The 19430-nt window shown below is 38.1% G+C and overlaps 1 protein-coding gene across 4 annotated transcripts in view; it reads left to right on the top strand.

Annotated features, from left to right (window-relative positions):
- Nucleotides 1-19430, top strand: part of PIK3R4 (phosphoinositide-3-kinase regulatory subunit 4) — an 84928-nt gene that overhangs the window by 11433 nt on the left and 54065 nt on the right. For all 4 annotated transcript variants that reach the window (XM_043874078.1, XM_043874079.1, XM_043874076.1 and 1 more), the window contains exons 4-7: nucleotides 1134-1716; nucleotides 6037-6171; nucleotides 8891-9112; nucleotides 19200-19373. In XM_043874078.1, the coding sequence (XP_043730013.1) occupies nucleotides 1134-1716; nucleotides 6037-6171; nucleotides 8891-9112; nucleotides 19200-19373 (1114 nt within the window). The remainder of the gene's footprint in view (nucleotides 1-1133; nucleotides 1717-6036; nucleotides 6172-8890; nucleotides 9113-19199; nucleotides 19374-19430) is intronic.

Below are 19430 nucleotides of genomic sequence, written 5' to 3'. Positions count from 1 at the left end.
ATATTTACCATAATGTTTTAAATAGAATTATATTCTTCCTTTTATATTAGTTCTGTGGAACATTCTGAATTTGTGACAAGCAATAGAGCCCCATAGACTAATATAAGCCTCTGTCATTTTTAGTTTCTTAAGCGGAAATGTCTAATTTTTCCCCCTTCTTAGACACAGAGCTCATTTGACTGTGTATTATAAACACACACACATACACACACATCTTTCCATTAAAATCCTAACTCTGCTTTGGACAGATTTGGAAGGAAATAAGGAGGTGCTTGGGCATTAGGTTGTCCAGATAGAGCTTGCTGGTAGGTAATGAAGAGGATAAATATCTAAAATGAGGAGACAGGAGAATCAGCTTGAGTGTAATGCAGCAACAGCAGGGCATTTCATATAGAAGCAGCTAGCTTTGTAGACCTCCCTTGACTCTGAGGGCAGGTCTGGCAGGGGGGCTGTTGAATCACCCGTTAGTATAGCAGATCAGATGTGAAGGATACTGGGAGATCACGTCAGCTGTATATCCACACTGCTGTTTGAGGGGATTTTTTTTTTTTTACAGCATTTACTACAGTAACTGATGCATCTGATGATGAGTCTGAGCCATTGAAAGGTTATATGGTGTCTTTAAAACATTCTTTAGTAAGGTAGGGAAACATGCATTTTGATTTCTCTTAAAAGTGGCAAATATTAAAAAGTAAGATGCTCCAGAGGAAGCCAGTTTAGCTCACGTCCAGTGAACAGTACATTGGATTTAGGAGCTGGCATACCTGTCTGTCCTTGGTGTGGCGCTCATTATCATGTTCTGTTGGCTAAGTAACTTTATGAATTTGGGCCTACCTTTTCTTAGCTGTAAAAGGAATGAATTTGACTACTTTTTAAGACTTGATCCTCTTTATGTGTCTGGACCGTCTAGAGTATGTTACTCCGTGATTTCCTCTTGCTTTATAGGATGATAGTAGAGTCACATTTTACTCAGTAGTCAGGTTCTGAAAGTAGTTTGAAAGGTGAAGATTGGAAAGAGTCAGTATTACCTCAGAATCCCTTTAAGTCACGTGTAAGTTGCTGTTGTAGCTTTGGTCTGATTTAATTTGCTTTTCTTAAATATGTGTTTTACTCCCATTCTCCCCTTGGTGTAGGTAACTCAGATGATTCACCGTGAACCAGATAAGCGTTTAGAGGCAGAAGATTACTTAAAGCAGCAACGTGGCAATGCCTTTCCTGAAATATTCTACACTTTTCTTCAGCCCTATATGGCCCAGTTTGCCAAAGAAACATTTCTTTCAGCAGATGAGCGTATTCTGGTTATAAGGAAGGATTTGGACAACATTATTCACAATCTCTGTGGACACGATCTGCTGGAGAAAGTGGATGGAGAACCCAAGGAGAATGGGCTGGTTATCTTGGTGTCAGTTATAACGTCCTGCCTGCAGACCCTGAAATACTGCGACTCCAAGCTTGCCGCTTTGGAACTTATTCTCCATTTGGCCCCAAGATTAAGTGTAGAAATTCTTTTGGATCGTATTACTCCTTATCTTTTGCATTTCAGCAATGACTCTGTTCCCAGAGTGAGGGCCGAAGCCTTGAGGACGTTGACTAAAGTTCTTGCTCTTGTGAAGGAGGTTCCTCGCAACGATGTTAACATTTACCCAGAGTACATCCTGCCAGGCATAGCCCACTTGGCCCAGGATGATGCCACAATTGTCAGGCTAGCCTACGCTGGTAAGAGCTTATTGTCGCAATAAATGACCACTGACATCCTGAAGTTAGTAACTGACCGTAATACCTCCTGTTTCTCTGATATTTTTGGAAATTCGAAAGATAACCTTGAACTTTGGTCCTTGGATTATTTGTGTACATCTTGGTAATATTTATAGCTGATCTGTTCATGAAACTCAAGCTTTGTGTGTACTCTCATTATTTGAAATGATCAGTTATTAAGTGAAAAATATATAGCACAGAATTTTATGACTTTATTGGAAATATTATATTTAATGTGGAGTAAGATGTTTGCAACTATGTGCTTCTGATCTAGTGTCTTTGGGCCCTTCTAAAGTTTCTCTGAACAGATATGTTTGCTTGAATATTAGTATTAGGGTATTACAGTCTATTGCTATTGAAAAAGGTTAATTTTGCTGGGTAGCTTGGTGTTAAAAGGATCTAGCCTGTTAGGTTACTGAATTTGAAGGTTCTTTCAGCTTCCCTGGTGGCTCAGACGGTAAAGCGTCTGCCTACAATGTGGGAGACCCGGGTTCAATCCCTGGGTTGGGAAGATCTCCTGGAGAAGGAAATGGCAACCCATTCCAGTATTCTTGCCTGGAAAATCCAATGGATGGAGGAACCCGGTAGGCTACAGTCCGTGGGGTCACAAAGAGTCAGACACGACAGAGCGACTTCACTCACTCAGTTACTATGATGCTTAGGAAGTGTGACTTCTTTGTGGTGAAGTGGGTGTGTTACATTAACATATCTACCTGTTTTTGTAAATAATTCTCACTCATAAAATCAAGTGATACAGATTTGTATTTTTAGCTCCCTAAATTAATTTTGAATGCTTATTTCTGCATGGAAAATGTCATTGAAATATTCACATAATTCCATGATTTATTTCTAAGATATAATCTGATGGAAATCAGGAATTCTGAAGTCTTTGTAAATAGTGTGTGACATATGTGTGGTGATGATAATGTCTCTTTTTTTGAAAGATTATTATTAGTTTATTATTATTTATTATTATTATTAGTTCATTATTTTATGATTTACTTGTTATTTTCATAGAATGTGAGAAATGATCTTTGGACTCTGTCTTTATGGCTACACACATCCACATAGTGATTGGTGCTTGTTGGCTTTTTAAAAAATATTTATCCATCTGCCTATTTATGGTTTCTGATTTCCATAGCTGTATAGGTGTAAATTTTAGGCTTAGGAAATTCAGAATTTCTTTTAAGACATATCCAGGTTTATTATTTGGAACAAAGCATGTTTATAATTCACTTGGTAAAGAGAAATACAGTTGACCCTTGAACAACATAGGGCTTAGGGATACTGACCCTCCACACGGTTGAAACTCCTCTTATAATTTATAGTTGGCCCTCCGCCCATGGTTCTGCATCTGTGGATTTCAGCCAGTCATGGATTGTGTGACGCTGTAATTTAATTTAATGTTGAGTTATTTATTAACATTATTTAGTAATATAAATATAAAATATTTAATATTATTTAATATTAATATTTCAGTTTATTAGTGAGAAAAATTCAGATGTTGTTCAAGGATCAACTTAATTGTACTGAATAAAATTAAATTAAAGAAAAGCCTATGGTTTTTAAAAACAGGCTGTGTTTTTTAGACTATTATGAGCTACTTTTGGCTGAGTGTGTCTTAGTCTTTTCTCAGTTGTAGTGAATAGGTAAGATTCTGATGTGTAGGTATTATATTAATATATCATATTTACATTCATTTACTAGCAGTCATAGCATAAAAACAGTAGCGACTGTTTATTGAAAAATCTGCTTTGTGTAAGGGCATGTACTGCTCATGGTTGCAAGGGTTAATTGTATAAGATACAGCGATTCTGAAATAGGTTCTGGATTCTTTATTTTTTTTTTAATTAATTTAACTGAAGAATAATTCCTTTACAATATTGTGATGGCCTCTGCCATACATCAACATGTATCAGCCACAGGTATACGTGTGTCTGCCCCATCCTGAACCTCCCTCCCACCTTCCTCCCCACCTCATCCCTCTGGGTTGTCCCAGAGCACCCGCTTTGGGTGTGCATTGGACTTGCACTTGTCATCTATTTCACATTTGGTAATGCATATGTTTCAGTGCTGTTCTCTCTAATCATCCCACCCTTGCCTTTTCCCGCTGAGTCAGAAGTCTGTTCTTTCCGTCTGTGCCTCCTTTGGTGCCCTGCATGTAGGACCTTTGGTACCGTCTTTCTAAATTCCATATATGTCTGCGTTAATATACAGTGTTTGTCTTTCTCTCTCTGACTTACTTCACTCTGTGTAATAGGCTCCAGGTTCTAGGTTCTGGATTCTAAGATTTTAAGGTCTGTCTAGCTGTTAAAGCTGACACCCCAGTCTTGAGCAGTAGGTATTAGAGTGTCTTCATTTCCCAGCTGAGGAGTTGGGGAGGGGAGAGGCTGAGGGATACCACCAGAGTGTACCAGGCCTGGTTCTTTCTCAGTTTTCAGAGCTGCGGGTGTGGACCTTGACTTTGAGGCACCCTGCTTTTATCTGTCTGCTGGTCTCAGGGTGAGAGGCCGTGGTGACCTAGGGTCAGTGCCAGGACTTGCAGTGCCCTGTGCCACCCGGCCATGGTGAGCCGTGGCGTAAGCATGAGAAGGCTGTGTTTCTACATAGAGTCAGAAGTCTCTTTGAACTTGTATGGCTAAGTGTCATTAAACCACACGTGTCAATAATGATAAATGTTTAAAAATCAATTAAAATTTTCTTTTTTATAGTGTTTTTAAACTCAAAAGATGCTGCTATAGATTTGTATCTTGTGTAAAGTGAACTGACAAGTGTACTGTGGTTCATGAGCATAAATGGGGAGATAAGTAATAGATCTATTCAGACTTGAGAGGTGCCCAGGAAAAGAAGAGACTTTTCCTAATAAAGATATTTTCATTAAAGTGGGAGTATTCATCTGGAATCATCAGAGAATGGTATAGAATTCGCCTGTCTTTAGGGTGAGTAGGTGCTGCAAGGTATCAATAACTTGTTTGCTTAGAGGTACATTTTTGTTCTATTCAGAAAAGTGTTGAACCTAGCAAGCCTAGGGGGTGGGACTCCATGATGAAGGGAATCGCTGTATTTGATAGACTAAAAAATATCAATTATGGTGGGATGCATCTCTATTTCAGAGATGTTAAAAAGTGAAGAAAAAGTGACTCTTAGAATGAATAGGAGGTAGTTCATGTTCAGTGCCACTGACTGCTGAGAAAAGAAAGTATGTCTCTGAGGGTGTGGTCACATTTAAGCATGGAAGTGAGAGGGGAAGGATAGAGGCAGGAATACATAAAGATGGGAGGAGGAGGAAGGTGGAAGCCCAGAGCAGGTAGAGTCAGCAGCAGGTGTGGCAGCAGCACTACGGAGCAGGTGTTCTCACAGCGGCGAGGAGGGGGGAATAGTCTTAGAGGATCAGTGAGAAAGGGGAGGACGCGGGCCACTGCAGGGGCGTGGCAGACAGCGTCCCGCTGGTTCAGCAGGAACCCTGGGGTCACTGTAAAGCAGTCCCTTAAGGGTTGATGCGTGTGGGTAGTGGGCCTCTGAGGTAGTCCTGACTCAGTTATGTGTGAGGAAACTGAGACTCAGATTGGCTGAGCAGTCAGCTCTAAGTGTCGGGGTTGAGGTCTGAGCCAGGCTCTAGGTGATCCTAAAGGTTGGCTTTTTAATTTAATGTGAAATGTGTTTCTCTGGTAGCCTGCTGTGTGTCTCTTACTCAGCATGATGCTGTTGAAGAGATAAGTCTTTGTGGAAGAATTAAGCTTTTTTTTTGCTTCAAATGATTTGAGGGCTATATTTTGGTTATTTGGTATTTTTTCCAGTTTTACTGAGATGTAATTGACATACATCACTATATAGTTTTAAGATGTACAGGATAATGGCCTGATTTATATATATTGTAAAGTGATTACTATAGTAACTTTAGTTAGCACCCATCGTCTCACAAAGATATAATAAAAAGCAATGAAAAAAAATATTTTTCCTTGTAATGAGAACTCTTAGGATTTACTCCAATAACTTTCATATATACCATATAGCAATGTGAACTGTAGTTATCATGTTATACATTTCTGTATTTTTAAAAGAAGTTTATGTTTTATTATTAAAACTGGTAGTTTGGGTATAGTTGTAGATTATGAGATCAGTCACTAAAAGTCAGATTAGGTTAAGTGCTAAATTGGAAAGTCCTGCTTTTCTTTAGTTTTATGATTTATTATTTATATGTATTAAGATTTAGGGAAGATAACTTATAAGCATTATACAAATTTATGATTATAATTATTATAAATTTTCTCCCTTTTATAGAAAACATAGCTCTGCTGGCAGAAACAGCTTTGAGATTCCTGGAATTAGTACAGTTGAAAAATCTCAATATGGAAAATGACCCAAATAGTGAAGAAATAGATGAAGTTACACACCCCAATGGAAATTATGACACAGGTAGTATGATTTTTCTCTTCTGAATTTTCTGTTAATTTATAACGAATTGCTGTTACTTAGAATGTGAACTTGCAGCAAACTCTCTTTTATAATTCTAATGTAAAGTGAAAGAATACCAGATATATAGAGGAAAGGATTCCTATTGTTTGACTGTTCTCTTCTACTCGTTCTTTTGCATTGTTATCTAGCCAGAAAATGACCAACCTGTCACCACAGATTCTCAGCTCAGTAGTTTTTCAGCCAGAATTGATTTGTGTCAACAGCAAAGCTAGCTGAATTTTGCAATAATTATAGGATAAAGGAAAAAGCATTGACAACACCATAGCTAAGGAATCTAAGCCTTTCCTACTTATATGAGTATATTCTGACATATACTCAGTCATAAACTGTATTTATTTCATACTACCTATGATTCTTGTATCAAAACCCATACCTTTTATCATAAAGGAACAATGTAATGGGGAAGTCTGTAAGGTCTGTCCCTGGCTCACGTTTCTCTACATCCATACAGCTTTTTAACAGGCTTTTAGTTAATGTTTATTGTGTTAAATATTTGTAAGTCAAATAATATACTAAAATGTTTTCTAAGATATTTCTAGTTCAGAAAAACTAGAGAAATCTACTTTTCAGATGGGGCAACAGTGGAAACAGTGGCAGACTTTATTTTTTCGGGCTCCAAAATCACTGCAGTTGGTGATTGCAGTCATGAAATTAAAAGACGCTTATTCCTTGGAAGGAAAGTTATGACCAACCTAGACAGTATTAAAAAGCAGAGATATTACTTTGTCAATAAAGGTCTGTCTAGTCATTGCTATGGTTTTTCCAGTAGTCATGTATAGATGTGAGAGTTGGACTATAAAGAAAGCTGAGCGCCGAAGAATTGATGCTTTTGAACTGTGGTGTTGGAGAAGACTCTTGAGAGCCCCTTGGACTCCAAGGAGATCCAACCAGTCCATCCTAAAGGAGATCAGTCCTGAGTGTTCATTGGAAGGACTGATGTTGAAGCTGAAATCCAATACCTTGGCCACCTGATACGAAGAGCTGACTCATTGGAAAAGACCCTGATGACGGGAAAGACTGAGGGCAGGAGGAGAAGGGGATGACAGAGGATAAGATGGTTGGATGGCATCACCCACTCGATGGATATGAGTTTGAGTAAACTCCAGGAGTTGGTGATGGACAGGGAGGCCTGGCGTGCTGTGGTCCACAGGGTTGCAAAGAGTTGGACACGACTGAGCGACTGAACTGAAGATGGCTGTAGTGTCTCATTTACTTGTTAAATGGATCATTTTATGCAACAAATATTATTTGGAATTGAAGACACTGGAATAATTTTAAACTTATGAAATAATGTATCAGAAAGGAAATTCTCAGAATTGCTTAGAAAATAATACTGTTGTACATCCTATAAGCATGTAATTGGACTGTTTATTTTTTAAAAAATATTTATTTGGCTGCATTGGGCCTTAGTTGGGGCACTCGGAATTTTCATTGTGTCATTGGGATCTTTCATGCTGGTGCATGGGCACTCTGGTTGTTGAGCATGGGCTTAGTTGCTCCAGGGCATGTAGGATCTTAGTTCCCTGACTAGGGTTCAAACCCACGCCCCCTGCATTGCAAGGTGAATTCTTAACCCCTGGACCACCAGGAGGGAGAAAGCAGTGGCACCCCACTCCAGTACTCTTGCCTGGAGAATCCCAGGGATGGGGGAGCCTGGTAGGCTTCAGTCCATGGGGTCGCTTAGAGTCGGACACGACTGAGCGACTTCACTTTCACGCATTGGAGAAGGAAATGGCAACCCACTCCAGTGTTCTTGCCTGGAGAATCCCAGGGACGGGGGAGCCTGGTGGGCTGCTGTCTATGGGGTCGCACAGAGTCGGACACGACTGAAGCAACTTAGCAGCAGCAGCAGGACCACCAGGAAAAGTCCTTGGACGTTTTAAGTAATGAAGTTAGGCAATAAAACTTTTGGGGAGTTAATCTAAAGTTTTTCTTAACATGAATATAGAATTGTGTCTTTCAGACCACCTTCTCGCTTGGCAGTGGCTGCACCAGAAGTGGGCTCTGCCTTCATTCATTTAGTCAGTGGATAACTGTTAAATGAGCTTTGCATAAGGCAGTTTGTGTGCTTGCTGTGAACATTTAGGGATATGGTGGTAAGTGAGACAGAAGAGATCCCTGCTCTCTTGAGACTGTTTTAGTAAGGGGAAGACAACCAACTACCTAAATAAATGAATGAAAAAGGTAGGGTGGGTAGGAGATAAGATCAGAGAAGGAGGTGGTGGCCAGATCATGTGAAGTCTTGTCAGGACTTGCAGTATGTTTTCTGGCTTTCTAAACTGTAATTAACCAACACCTGTACCATCAGATTATATCCTGACCAGTCTTAAGTGGTTTCACTTCCTTAGGTCGATCTTACTGGACAGTATCTTTCTTTGGTGCTTCCCCATAGTTTTTTTCTTGGAGCCTCATAAATAGAGCTAGTAAATAGTGAGATAGTAACCATGCTTGTAGCATCTGCTTATTACTATGTTTTTCAATCTATGTTTCATTTTTCCAGCTATCCTTCAAAGCTTTGAGTAGTGGAAAAACTTAGTGATTGTAGGTTTTCTGTGGTGGCTTCTGTAATCATTCTGTTTCCTCCAAGGATTGAGAAAGACTGGGTCTATATGTTTGGAGGAAAGAAAATTGATCACATTTTTATTTTTTCTTTTTTTAGAGCTCCAAGCCTTACATGAAATGGTCCAGCAGAAAGTTGTCACTTTGCTAAGTGACCCTGAAAATATCGTGAAACAAACCTTAATGGAAAATGGGATAACACGGTTGTGTGTATTCTTTGGACGTCAGAAAGCCAATGATGTTTTGTTGTCACACATGATCACTTTCCTGAATGATAAAAATGATTGGCATCTGCGTGGAGCTTTTTTTGATAGTATAGTTGGTATGTTTTTGTTTGTTTTTAAATTTATCTTTAAGATTTGGATTATCTTCTCAAACAGATAACTTCCATGCAGTCTGAAAGGTGATAGTACTACCAGATTTCATTAATAAGGAAATGAATTCCTGGTATTTCTGTCCTTCATGCTTCTGGGTGATGGAAATATCCTAGCTGATCAAGAGATTGATACGTGCATATAAAGGGATACCATGTAGTCGTTAAAAAGTATGTTTTGAAGAAATATTTAATGACCTGGGAAAGTACCATGAAATATTACTAAAGTGACTGAACTCAGTTGAGTATAGGTAATAATAATAACAAATGATATATTAAAAAGGCTGAATATACTAAGTTGTGAATAGTGATTATCTCTGGGGCTGGGATTACAGGTAATTGGGTTTTTTTTTTTTTCCATATCTGTCAAATTTTCTATAGTAAACATGCGTCACTTTTGCAATCAGAAAATAACAAAGTATAGTTATGATTGAAAATCAGTCTAATTAGGAAGCTTAGAGGCTTTGCTTGTTGTAAAACCAAAAATTTTTGAAGAATTGGTCGACTTTTTTCCCACTATTTTTTCAAAATGTTTGAATTCTTAATTTTCAGATTTATCTAAAGAAGAGAAATAATCTTGTATTTTATCTGCATATGATTCCTGTTGCATTTAGATTCAAAATTAGAAAGAAATCAACTTATTTTGAGTAGATTAAGTCATATTCTACACTAAGATTTACTATTTTTCATTTTGTAGTAGTAACTGATCATTTTCCACCTGATTGTGCTGACCTTTTCAATTTTAGGTTTGTTATTTATGAAATATTATATGCTAAAGCCATATTATTACAATTACCCACTAACTCTTTATTTATCATTTTATGCATGATTGTAAAACTTGTCTATTAACTCAAAAAGCTTAAACACTCTTCTGCACACTGGGAAGCTTTGCAGGTATCCAGACTTTCTCATGTAGTAGCAGAAGCTGTGGGATTTATAGATTTTGATTTTCAGTAATCTGGGAAAGTAACTGATAAAAGGTTTGCTGTTTGATGTTTTTCCTGTAAAATAAAAATAGGAAAGAAACTCATTTAGCAATAGTATTCCTATTTCTGCTAATATTACTGTATAATGTTGTAGAAAAAAGGATACTTCCTACTTTTCAGAAGTCTTGAAATTACTGTTCTTGCTTGTTATAACTGGAGATTACTGTAGCTCCTCTCTTCAGACCTTTCTAGTTTGTTTTTAACTTTTGCATTAGCTTATTGATTCATCTCAGCCTTCGTCTTGGACTCCATCTAACTCAACTCCTGAACACAGTATGCTTTGCTTCTCACCTCTTTCTGTCTTGCTGTCTCCTTTAAGTAATCTTATTTTTATTTCTTTTCTTTGGAAAAGGTAATTCTTGAAACTTCATCTATTGGTCAATTCATGTAGATGTAAAAAAACCAGATTTGTTGATTTATTTATTTTATTTTTGGGCTTTCTGTTTTTTATATGTTGGACGGTCTTTGTTGCTGCACTCAGGCTTCTCTAGTTGCAGCGAGCAAGGACTGCTTTTGTCGTGGAGCGTGGGCTTCTCATTGCCGTGGCTGCTCTTGTCGTGGAGCATGGGTTTCTCATTGCTGACTGCTCTTGTCGTGGAGCGCAAGCTCCGGGCGCATGGCTTCCGCAGTTGCAGCGCACAGGCTCAGGAGTTGCAACTTCCAGGCGTTAGGGCACGAGCTCAGTAGTGTGGCGCACGGGCTTAGCTGTTGCAGAGCACGCGGAATCTTCCCCTACCAGGGGTGGAACCCATGTCCCTTGTGCTTACTGCAAGGTGGAGTCTTACCCTCTGGACCACCAGGGAAGCCCCCATGTGTATTTTGAAACACGGCCTTTATGTTCTTTTTTCTTTTTTTTTCATTTATTTATATTAGTTGGAGGCTAATTACTTTACAATATTGTCGTGGTTTTTGCCATACACTGATATGAATCAGCCATGGATTTACATGTGTTCCCCATCCTGAACCCCCCTCCCATCTCCCTCCCCATCCCACCTCTCTGGGTCATTGTAGTTATGGGTCATCTTTTTTTACTTTTAAAGTAATTTTCATTTATTTTTTGTGTATAAAAGTTAATACATGCTTGCTATAGAAAAATTGGACTTCCCATGTGGTACTAGTTGCAAGGAAGCTGCCTGCCAATGCAGGAGACATAAGAGATATGGGTTTGATCCCTCAGTCACGATCCTGGAGGAGGGCCTGGCAACCCACTCCAGTATTCATGCCTGGAGAATCCCCATGGACAGAAGAGCCTGGCGGGCTACAGTCCACAGGGTTGCAAAGAGTCCGACACAACTTAGCATAGATGTAGAAAAATTGGAAGATCTAAAAGCCTTAAAACAACTCCCCTCCAGTTCTCCAGCCCATGTACAGCCTCCGTTAAGGTTTTGTTTTTTCCTTTCCTCTGGGTCATCCTTGCCTCCTCTTTCCACCCATCATCCCATTCTGCCATATATGCTGTGAGGCATATGTTATGTACTGGCTAAGAGCGGCACTGTTTTTTTATTTTTTTAATTGAAGGGTAATTGCTTTACAGAATTTTGTTGTTTTCTGCTGAACATCAACATGAATCAGCCATAGGTATACATATGTCCCCTCCCTTTTGAACCTCCCTCCCGTCTCCCTCCTCACCCACCCCTCTAGGTTGACGCAGAGCCCCTGTTTGAGTCCCCTGCATCATACAGCGAATTCCCACTGGCTGTCTATTTACATGTGATAATGAAAGTTTCCATGTTACTCTCCATACATCTCACTCTCTCCCCCCACTCCCCTACCCCATGTCTACAAGTCTGTTTTCTATGTCTGTTTCTCCATTGCTGCCCTACAAACAAATTGATTGGTACTGTCTTTCTATATTCCATATATATGCGTTAGTAAATTATATTTATCTTTCTCTTCTTGACTTACTTCACTCTGTATAATAGGCTCTAGTTTCATCCACCTCATTAGAACTGACTCAATAGCATTCCTTTTTATGGCTTAGTAATATTCCATTACCACCCCCCCCCCACCCCCCGCCCGCCACAGCTGCTTTATCCATTCACCTGTTGATGGACATCTAGGTTGCTTCCATGTTCTAGCTATTGTAAGTAGTGCTGCAATGAACACTGGGGTACATGTGTCTTTTTTCAATTGTGTTTTCCTCAGGGTATATGCCTAGGAGTGAGATTGCATCATATGGCGGAGCCTGGTGGGCTGCCATCTATGGGGTCGCATAGAGTCGGACACGACTGAAGTGACTTAGCAGCAGCTTAGCAGCATGGTGGTTTTATTTCTAGTTTTTCTAAGAAATCTCCACACCGTCTTCCATAGTGGCTATATCCTTTTACATTCCCACCAACAGTGCAAGAGCGTTCCCTTTTCTCCATACCCTGCGCAGCATTTATTGTTTGTAGACTTCTTAATGTTGGCCATTCTGACCAGTGTGAGGTGATATCTCATTGTAGTTTTGATTTGAATTTCTCTAGTAATCACTTAGTCGTGTCTGACTCTTTGTGACCCCGTGGACTGTAGCCCACCAGGCCCCTCAGTCTGTGGAATTCTCTAGGCAAGAATACTGGAGTAGGTTGCCATTCCCTCCTCCAGGAGGTTTTCCAGTCTAGGGATCAAACCTGGATCTCCCGCCTTGCAGGCAGATTCCTTACCATCTGAGCTACCAGGGGAAATAATAAGTGATGTTGAGCGTCTGTTCATGTGTTGGCTGGCCATCTGTATGTCTTCTTTGGAGAAATCTCTGTTTAGATCTTTTCCCACTTTTTGACTGGGTTGTTTGTTTTTCTGGTTTTGCTTGTATGAGCTGCTTATATGTTTTGGAAATTAATTCTTTGTCAGTTGTTTCATTTGCTATTATTTTCTCCCACTCTGAGCATTGTCTTTTCACCTTGCTTATAGCTTCCTTTGTTGTGCAAAAGCTCTTAAGTTTATTTAGGTCCCACTTGTTTATTTTTGTTTTTGTTTCCATTACTCTAGGAGGTGGATCATAGAAGGATCTTGCTTTGAGTTGGTTGCTCTTGAACACTTGCATCGAGTTTGTAAGAGCAGCCACTCTTGACACCAGATTGCTAGGTTCAAGTCCTGGCTTTGTCACCTACTGGTTGTGGTTCTAGGGGAAATCATTTAATCTTCTGTGTGCCTTTGTTTCCCTGCCTGTAAAATGAGGATAATAATATTAGCTAACCCACTAGTTGTTTTGAAGATAAAATTAACATGTGTAATAATGCCTAGCCCCTAAGTGCTCTGTATGTATTATATTATTTTTCAGTCTTGTTATTTTTTACACCTTTATCTAGTAACATGTATATTCTGAACATTTTCTTATGTTATTAAAAATTCTTTGAAACCATAATTTAACAAGTAGAAATATTTTATTATAGTTTTACCAAAATTTAATGAACTGTTCTTTTGAATATTTAAATTATTTTTACTTTGGTCAACATATATGATACACATCTGTTCAGTTTAGTTGCTCAGTTGTGTCTGACTCTGCAACCCCATGGACTGCAGCATGCCAGGGCTCCCTGTCCATCATCAACTCCCAGAATTTACCCAAATTCATGTCCATTGAGTCGGTGATGCCATCCAACCATCTCATCCTCTGTTGTCCGCTTCTCCTACTGCCTTCAATTATACACATAACCATTTAATATTTTCTGATTATTTTCTCAGGTTGGGAGTCAGAAATTTTAATTACTGAGTTAAATAATATGAGTATATTTTTAGAACTTGGCACATTTTGTAAGCTTTTCAAAGAGCTAATATCATTGTCTACTCTGGTGGGCATTGTTCAATAGTACTGCACAGCCTTCCAGTATGGAATAGGCTTCAGTCAGTCTTTGTTGGTAGCTTAAAGTGATGACTTGTTTTGATGTATATTTATTTGCTTATCATTGAAGGTGCAAAAAATTCCTCATGTTGATTACTCGTTCATATTTCTTTGAAATAAAATAAAATAAAAATTCTGTGAATTTTTAATTTATTATTTTGGCTCCCATTTTTGGATGGTGTTATGCTTTTCTTATAATTTTTTTGAGCCTTTTATATATACATTAAAAACAACATTTTATCACTTCTATGGCAAATAACCTTTTCTCAGATAACTTGACTATTATTTTTTATGTCATTTAAAATAATTTTAGTGTTGTCAACTTATTTGATCTTTTCCTTCTTGATTTTTTTTTTTTTTTTACTTTTGCACTTAAATCTTTTTCCATTCCAGAATTAGGTTAATTATACATTGGGTGCATGCCTTTTTTTTGTATTAAAGCTTTATTTTTTTAATAGAAGTAAGAATCTGGCTTGCAATGCAGGAGACCTGGATTCGATCTCTGGGTTGGGAAGATCCCCTGGAGGAGGGCATAGCGACCCACTCTAGTATTCTTACCTGGAGAATCCCATGGACAGAGGAGCCTGGCGGGCTACAGTCCATGGGGTTGCTGAGAGTTGGACATGACTGAGTGACTAAGCACAGCATAGCATGAACTGCTTAATTAGTCTTTATTTGGGGCTGTGGTATGAGGTGAAATCTCAGTTTTTCTCAGGAATGTAACCAATTTTCCCAACACTATTTACTAAACATTTCATTTATTTTCCATTTATTTGTGAAGCTTCTGTTATCATCAATTGCATGCATATATCTTTTAGGGTCACTTTTCTAGGTATCCTATTCCATTGATTTTTTTAAAATTCACTTCTCAATATTATACTCTTTATAGTTATATTTTAATTATTATATATTTATAAGCAACTTTAGTATCTGGTAGAATAAGCTCCCCAAATGTCAGTCTTCTTTTCCAAAATATTTTGAGCTATTTTAGTTTGTTACACGTTTTAGTTTGTAAAGTTTCTAAATATAATTCACTGGAATTTTAGACAGTGTTTTTTCTTTTACTACTGAAAACAATTCTAAAATTCTTTGTCCGTTATAAGGGAAATATATTTTTGCAAATTACTCAAAATATAAGAAGTAATGTATGAAAGGCAGTAGTTGCACTTTCCAGAGGCGCTTACTCTGGTGTGTGGTTCTGGTTTGATATCTTCAGGTGACTATTGCTATCTTATATAGTATTTTCATATTATTCTTTTTAGGAGTATCAACTTTATACTTTATCTCTCAACTTTTTTCTATGCCAGATGAAGAGTTAACTCACTCATATCATAATCTGGTCCTTCTTGTCTTCTCTGTTTTGAGTTGTTGATCAGTATGTTCACGTGGTTGTTTTTGGTTTGTTGTTTTTATAACTTTAAATAATTCAGTTCTTTCTTAATTGGTCTTCTGATTTGGACTGCAAAGAATTTTGTGTTTCCCTTCTTCCCTTCCTTCATTCCTTTTTTATCATTTTCTTTCTTTCTGCTTCTTCTGTTTGTTGATACTTCAACCAACAATTGCATTTTTATAGTTGATAATATTTAAATTCTGTAATCATAATGAAGTCTCTTCTGCTTGTATACACTGATTCTGAAAATTCAAAATAATTTACATGAGTGTTTAAATTTTATTGACTTTAGAACCAAGTAGTGGACTGTATTTATAATTGCTTACCACAGTTCTTTTTTTTTTTTTTTTCCATTTATTTTTATTAGTTGGAGGCTAATTACTTTACAGTATTGTAGTGGTTTTTGCCATACATTGACATGAATCAGCCATGGATTTACATGTGTTTCACATCCCGATCCCCCCTCCCGCCCCCCATTCCATCCCTCTGGGTCTTCCCAGTGCACCAGCCCTGAGCACTTGTCTCATGCATCCAGCCTGGGCTGGTGATCTGTTTCACCCTTGATAGTATACTTGTTTCAGTGCTATTGTCTCAGATCATCCCACCCTCGCCTTCTCCCACAGAGTCCAGAAGTCTGTTCTATACATCTGTGTCTCTTTTTTCTGTTTTGCATATAGGGTTATCATTACCATCTTTTTAAATTCCATATATATGTGTTAGTATACTGTATTGGTGTTTATCTTTCTGGCTTATTTCAGTCTGTATAATGGGCTCCAGTTTCATCCATCTCATTAGAGCTGATTCAAATGAATTCTTTTTAATGGCTGAGTAATATTCCATGGTGTATATGTACCACAGCTTCCTCATCCATTTGTCTACTGATGGGCATCTAGGTTGCTTTCATGTCCTGGCTATTATAAACAGTGCTGCGATGAACATTGGGGTGCACATGTCTCTTTCAGATCTGGTTTCCTCGGTGTGTATGCCCAGGAGTGGGATTGCTGGGTCACATGGCAGTTCTATTTCCAGTTTTTTAAGGAATCTCCACACTGTTCTCCATAGTGGCTGTACTAGTTCGCATTCCCACAACAGTGTAAGAGGGTTCCCTTTTCTCCACACCCTCTCCAGCATTTATTGCTTGTAGGCTTTTGGATAGTAGCCATTCTGACTGGTGTGTAATGGTACCTCACTGTGGTTTTGATTTGCATTTCTCTGATAATGAGTGATGTTGAGCATCTTTTCATGTGTTTGTTAGCCATCGGGATGTCTTATTTGGAGAAATGTCTGTTTAGTTCTTTGGCCCACTTTTTGATTGGGTCATTTATTTTTCTGGAATTGAGCTGCAGGAGTTGCTTGTATATTTTTGATATTAATCCTTTGTTGCTTCATTTGCTATTATTTTCTCCCATTCTGAGGGCTGTCTTTTCACCTTGCTTATAGTTTCCTTTGTTGTGCAAAAGCTTTTAAGTTTCATTAGGTCCCATTTGTTTATTTTTGCTTTAATTTCCAATATTCTGGGAGGTGGGTCATAGAGGATCCTGCTGTGATTTATGTCAGAGAGTGTTTTGCCTGTGTTCTCCTCTAGGAGTTTTATAGTTTCTGGTCTTACATTTAGATCTTTAATCCATTTTGAGTTTATTTTTGTGTGTGGTGTTAGAAAGTGTTCTAGTTTCATTCTTTTACAAGTGGTTGACCAGTTTTCCCAGCACCACTTGTTAAAGAGGTTGTCTTTTTTCCATTGTATATTCTTGCCTCCTTTGTCGAGGATAAGGTGTCCATAGGTATGTGGATTTATCTCTGGGCTTTCTATTTTGTTCCATCGATCTATATTTCTGTCTTTGTGCCAGTACCATACTGTCTTGATGACTGTGGCTTTGTAGTAGAGCCTGAAATCAGGCAGGTTGATTCTTCCAGTTCCATTCTTCTTTCTCAAGATCGCTTTGGCTATTTGAGGTTTTTTGTATTTCCATACAAATTGTGAAATTATTTGTTCTAGTTCTGTATACACCACATTAACAAATTGAAAGATAAAGTCCATATGATTATCTCAATAGATGCAGAAAAAGCCTTTGACAAAATTCAGCATGCATTTATGATAAAAACTTTCCAGAAAGCAGGCATAGAAGGAACATACCTCAACATAATAAAAGCTATATACGACAAACCCATAGCAAACATTATCCTCAATGGTGAAAAATTGAAAGCATTTCCCCTGAAATCAGGAACAAGACAAGGGTGCCCACTCTCACCACTACTATTCAACATAGTTTTGGAAGTGTTGACCACAGCAATCAGAGCAGTAAAAGAAATAAAAGGAATCCAGATAGGAAAAGAAGAAGTGAAACTCTCACTGTTTGCAGATGGCATGATCCTCTACATAGAAAACCCTAAAGACTCTACCAGAAAATTACTAGAGCTAATCAATGAATATAGTAAAGTTGCAGGATATAAAATTAACACAGAAATCCCTTGCATTCCTATACCCAAACAATGAGAAAGCAGAAAGAGAAATTAAAGAAACGTACCATTCACCATTGCAACAAAAAGAATAAAATACTTAGGAGTATATCTACCTAAAGAAACAAAAGACCTATACATAGAAAACTATAAAACACTGATGAAAGAAATCAAAGAAGACACAAATAGATGGAGAAATATACCCTGTTCATGGATCAGAAGAATCAATATTGTGAAAATGAGTATACTACCCAAAACAATCTATAGATTCAATGCAATCCCTATCAAGTCACCACAGTTCTGATGCCATGACTCTTATCACTTGATGAGACTGTCTATAGCATCAAGGTCAATGGATTCTTTTTTCTATCCTCTGCAAACAACAAAATACACAGTACATTTTAATTTATCTCATTTTTACACTATGACTTTCTTGAGCAGTTGTTTTTTTTTTGTCCTGGAGTTTGAGTTTTTTGTTTTCCTTTTAGAGAGAAAATATACTTTCTTCACTCTGTCTATAATATCTAGCTTCTTTCTTACTAGTTTTATCTATTGCTTATAATCTCTTCCATTTTTCTTCTTAATAACATTTTTGAAGTTTATTGACTTTTAGTTTTAATTTGGGCTGATTGATTTCTATGTCTTTACTAGCTATTATCCTTTTCCCCCCTTGAATTCTTGGTTTATAGCTACCATTTTGTCTTTCTACATTTTCCTCATTTTGTTGGAAAATATCCTCAAGAAACTTTCTTAGAAATGTTTGCATGGGAGTTAACCACATATAGTTCTTGCATGTCTCACGATGACTCATTTTTGTATCCTTATTTTATTGACAGTTTGGGTATAAAATATCTTCCATAATCTTGAAGATCTTGCCCTGTTGTGTTCTAGCCTGCATGGGTGCTGAAGATCATCTGATGCCAGTCTGATTCCACTTCCTTTTTAGGGGATCTGTATTTTTCTTTCTGTAAGCTTATAGGATCTTTTTCCCCTTGGTGTCGCAGAATTTCTTGGTGATTGGCATTGGTGTGGGTCTTTTTTATTTATTGTGCTGGGTAGGAAATGCAGTGTCTCTCCCTGGGTTATTGCTTAACATATTTGGCTTTTGATTCGTTTTATTCCCTGGTGGCTCAATGGTAAGGAATCTGCCTACAATGCAGGAGACCCAGGTTCGATCCCTGGTCAGGAAGATCTCCTAGAGAAGGAAATGGCAACCCACTCTAATATTCTTGCCTGGAGAATTCCAGGATAGGGGAGCCTGACAGGCTACAGTCCATAGGGTTGCAAAGAGTTGAGGACATGACTGAGCAACTAACACTTTGACTAATAACATTTGTAGTTTCAGGTATAAAAAAGTCATGTATGGTTGCTTCTCTTTTTCAGGTGTCGCTGCCTATGTTGGCTGGCAAAGCTCCTCAATTCTCAAACCCCTGCTGCAACAAGGTCTTAGTGATGCTGAGGAATTTGTTATTGTGAAAGCTCTTAACGCCCTTACCTGTATGTGTCAATTAGGGCTGCTGCAAAAACCCCATGTCTATGAGTTTGCCAGTGATATTGGTAAGTTTTTGCTTCTTAAAATTAGGATGGGAAAATTAGGGAGTGGTAAGAGAAATG

Source organism: Cervus elaphus, chromosome 19 (genome assembly GCF_910594005.1).
Source record: "Cervus elaphus chromosome 19, mCerEla1.1, whole genome shotgun sequence".
In the NCBI taxonomy this organism is placed as follows: Eukaryota; Metazoa; Chordata; class Mammalia; order Artiodactyla; family Cervidae; genus Cervus; species Cervus elaphus.
This window is presented reverse-complemented; position numbering and strand designations above follow the sequence as displayed.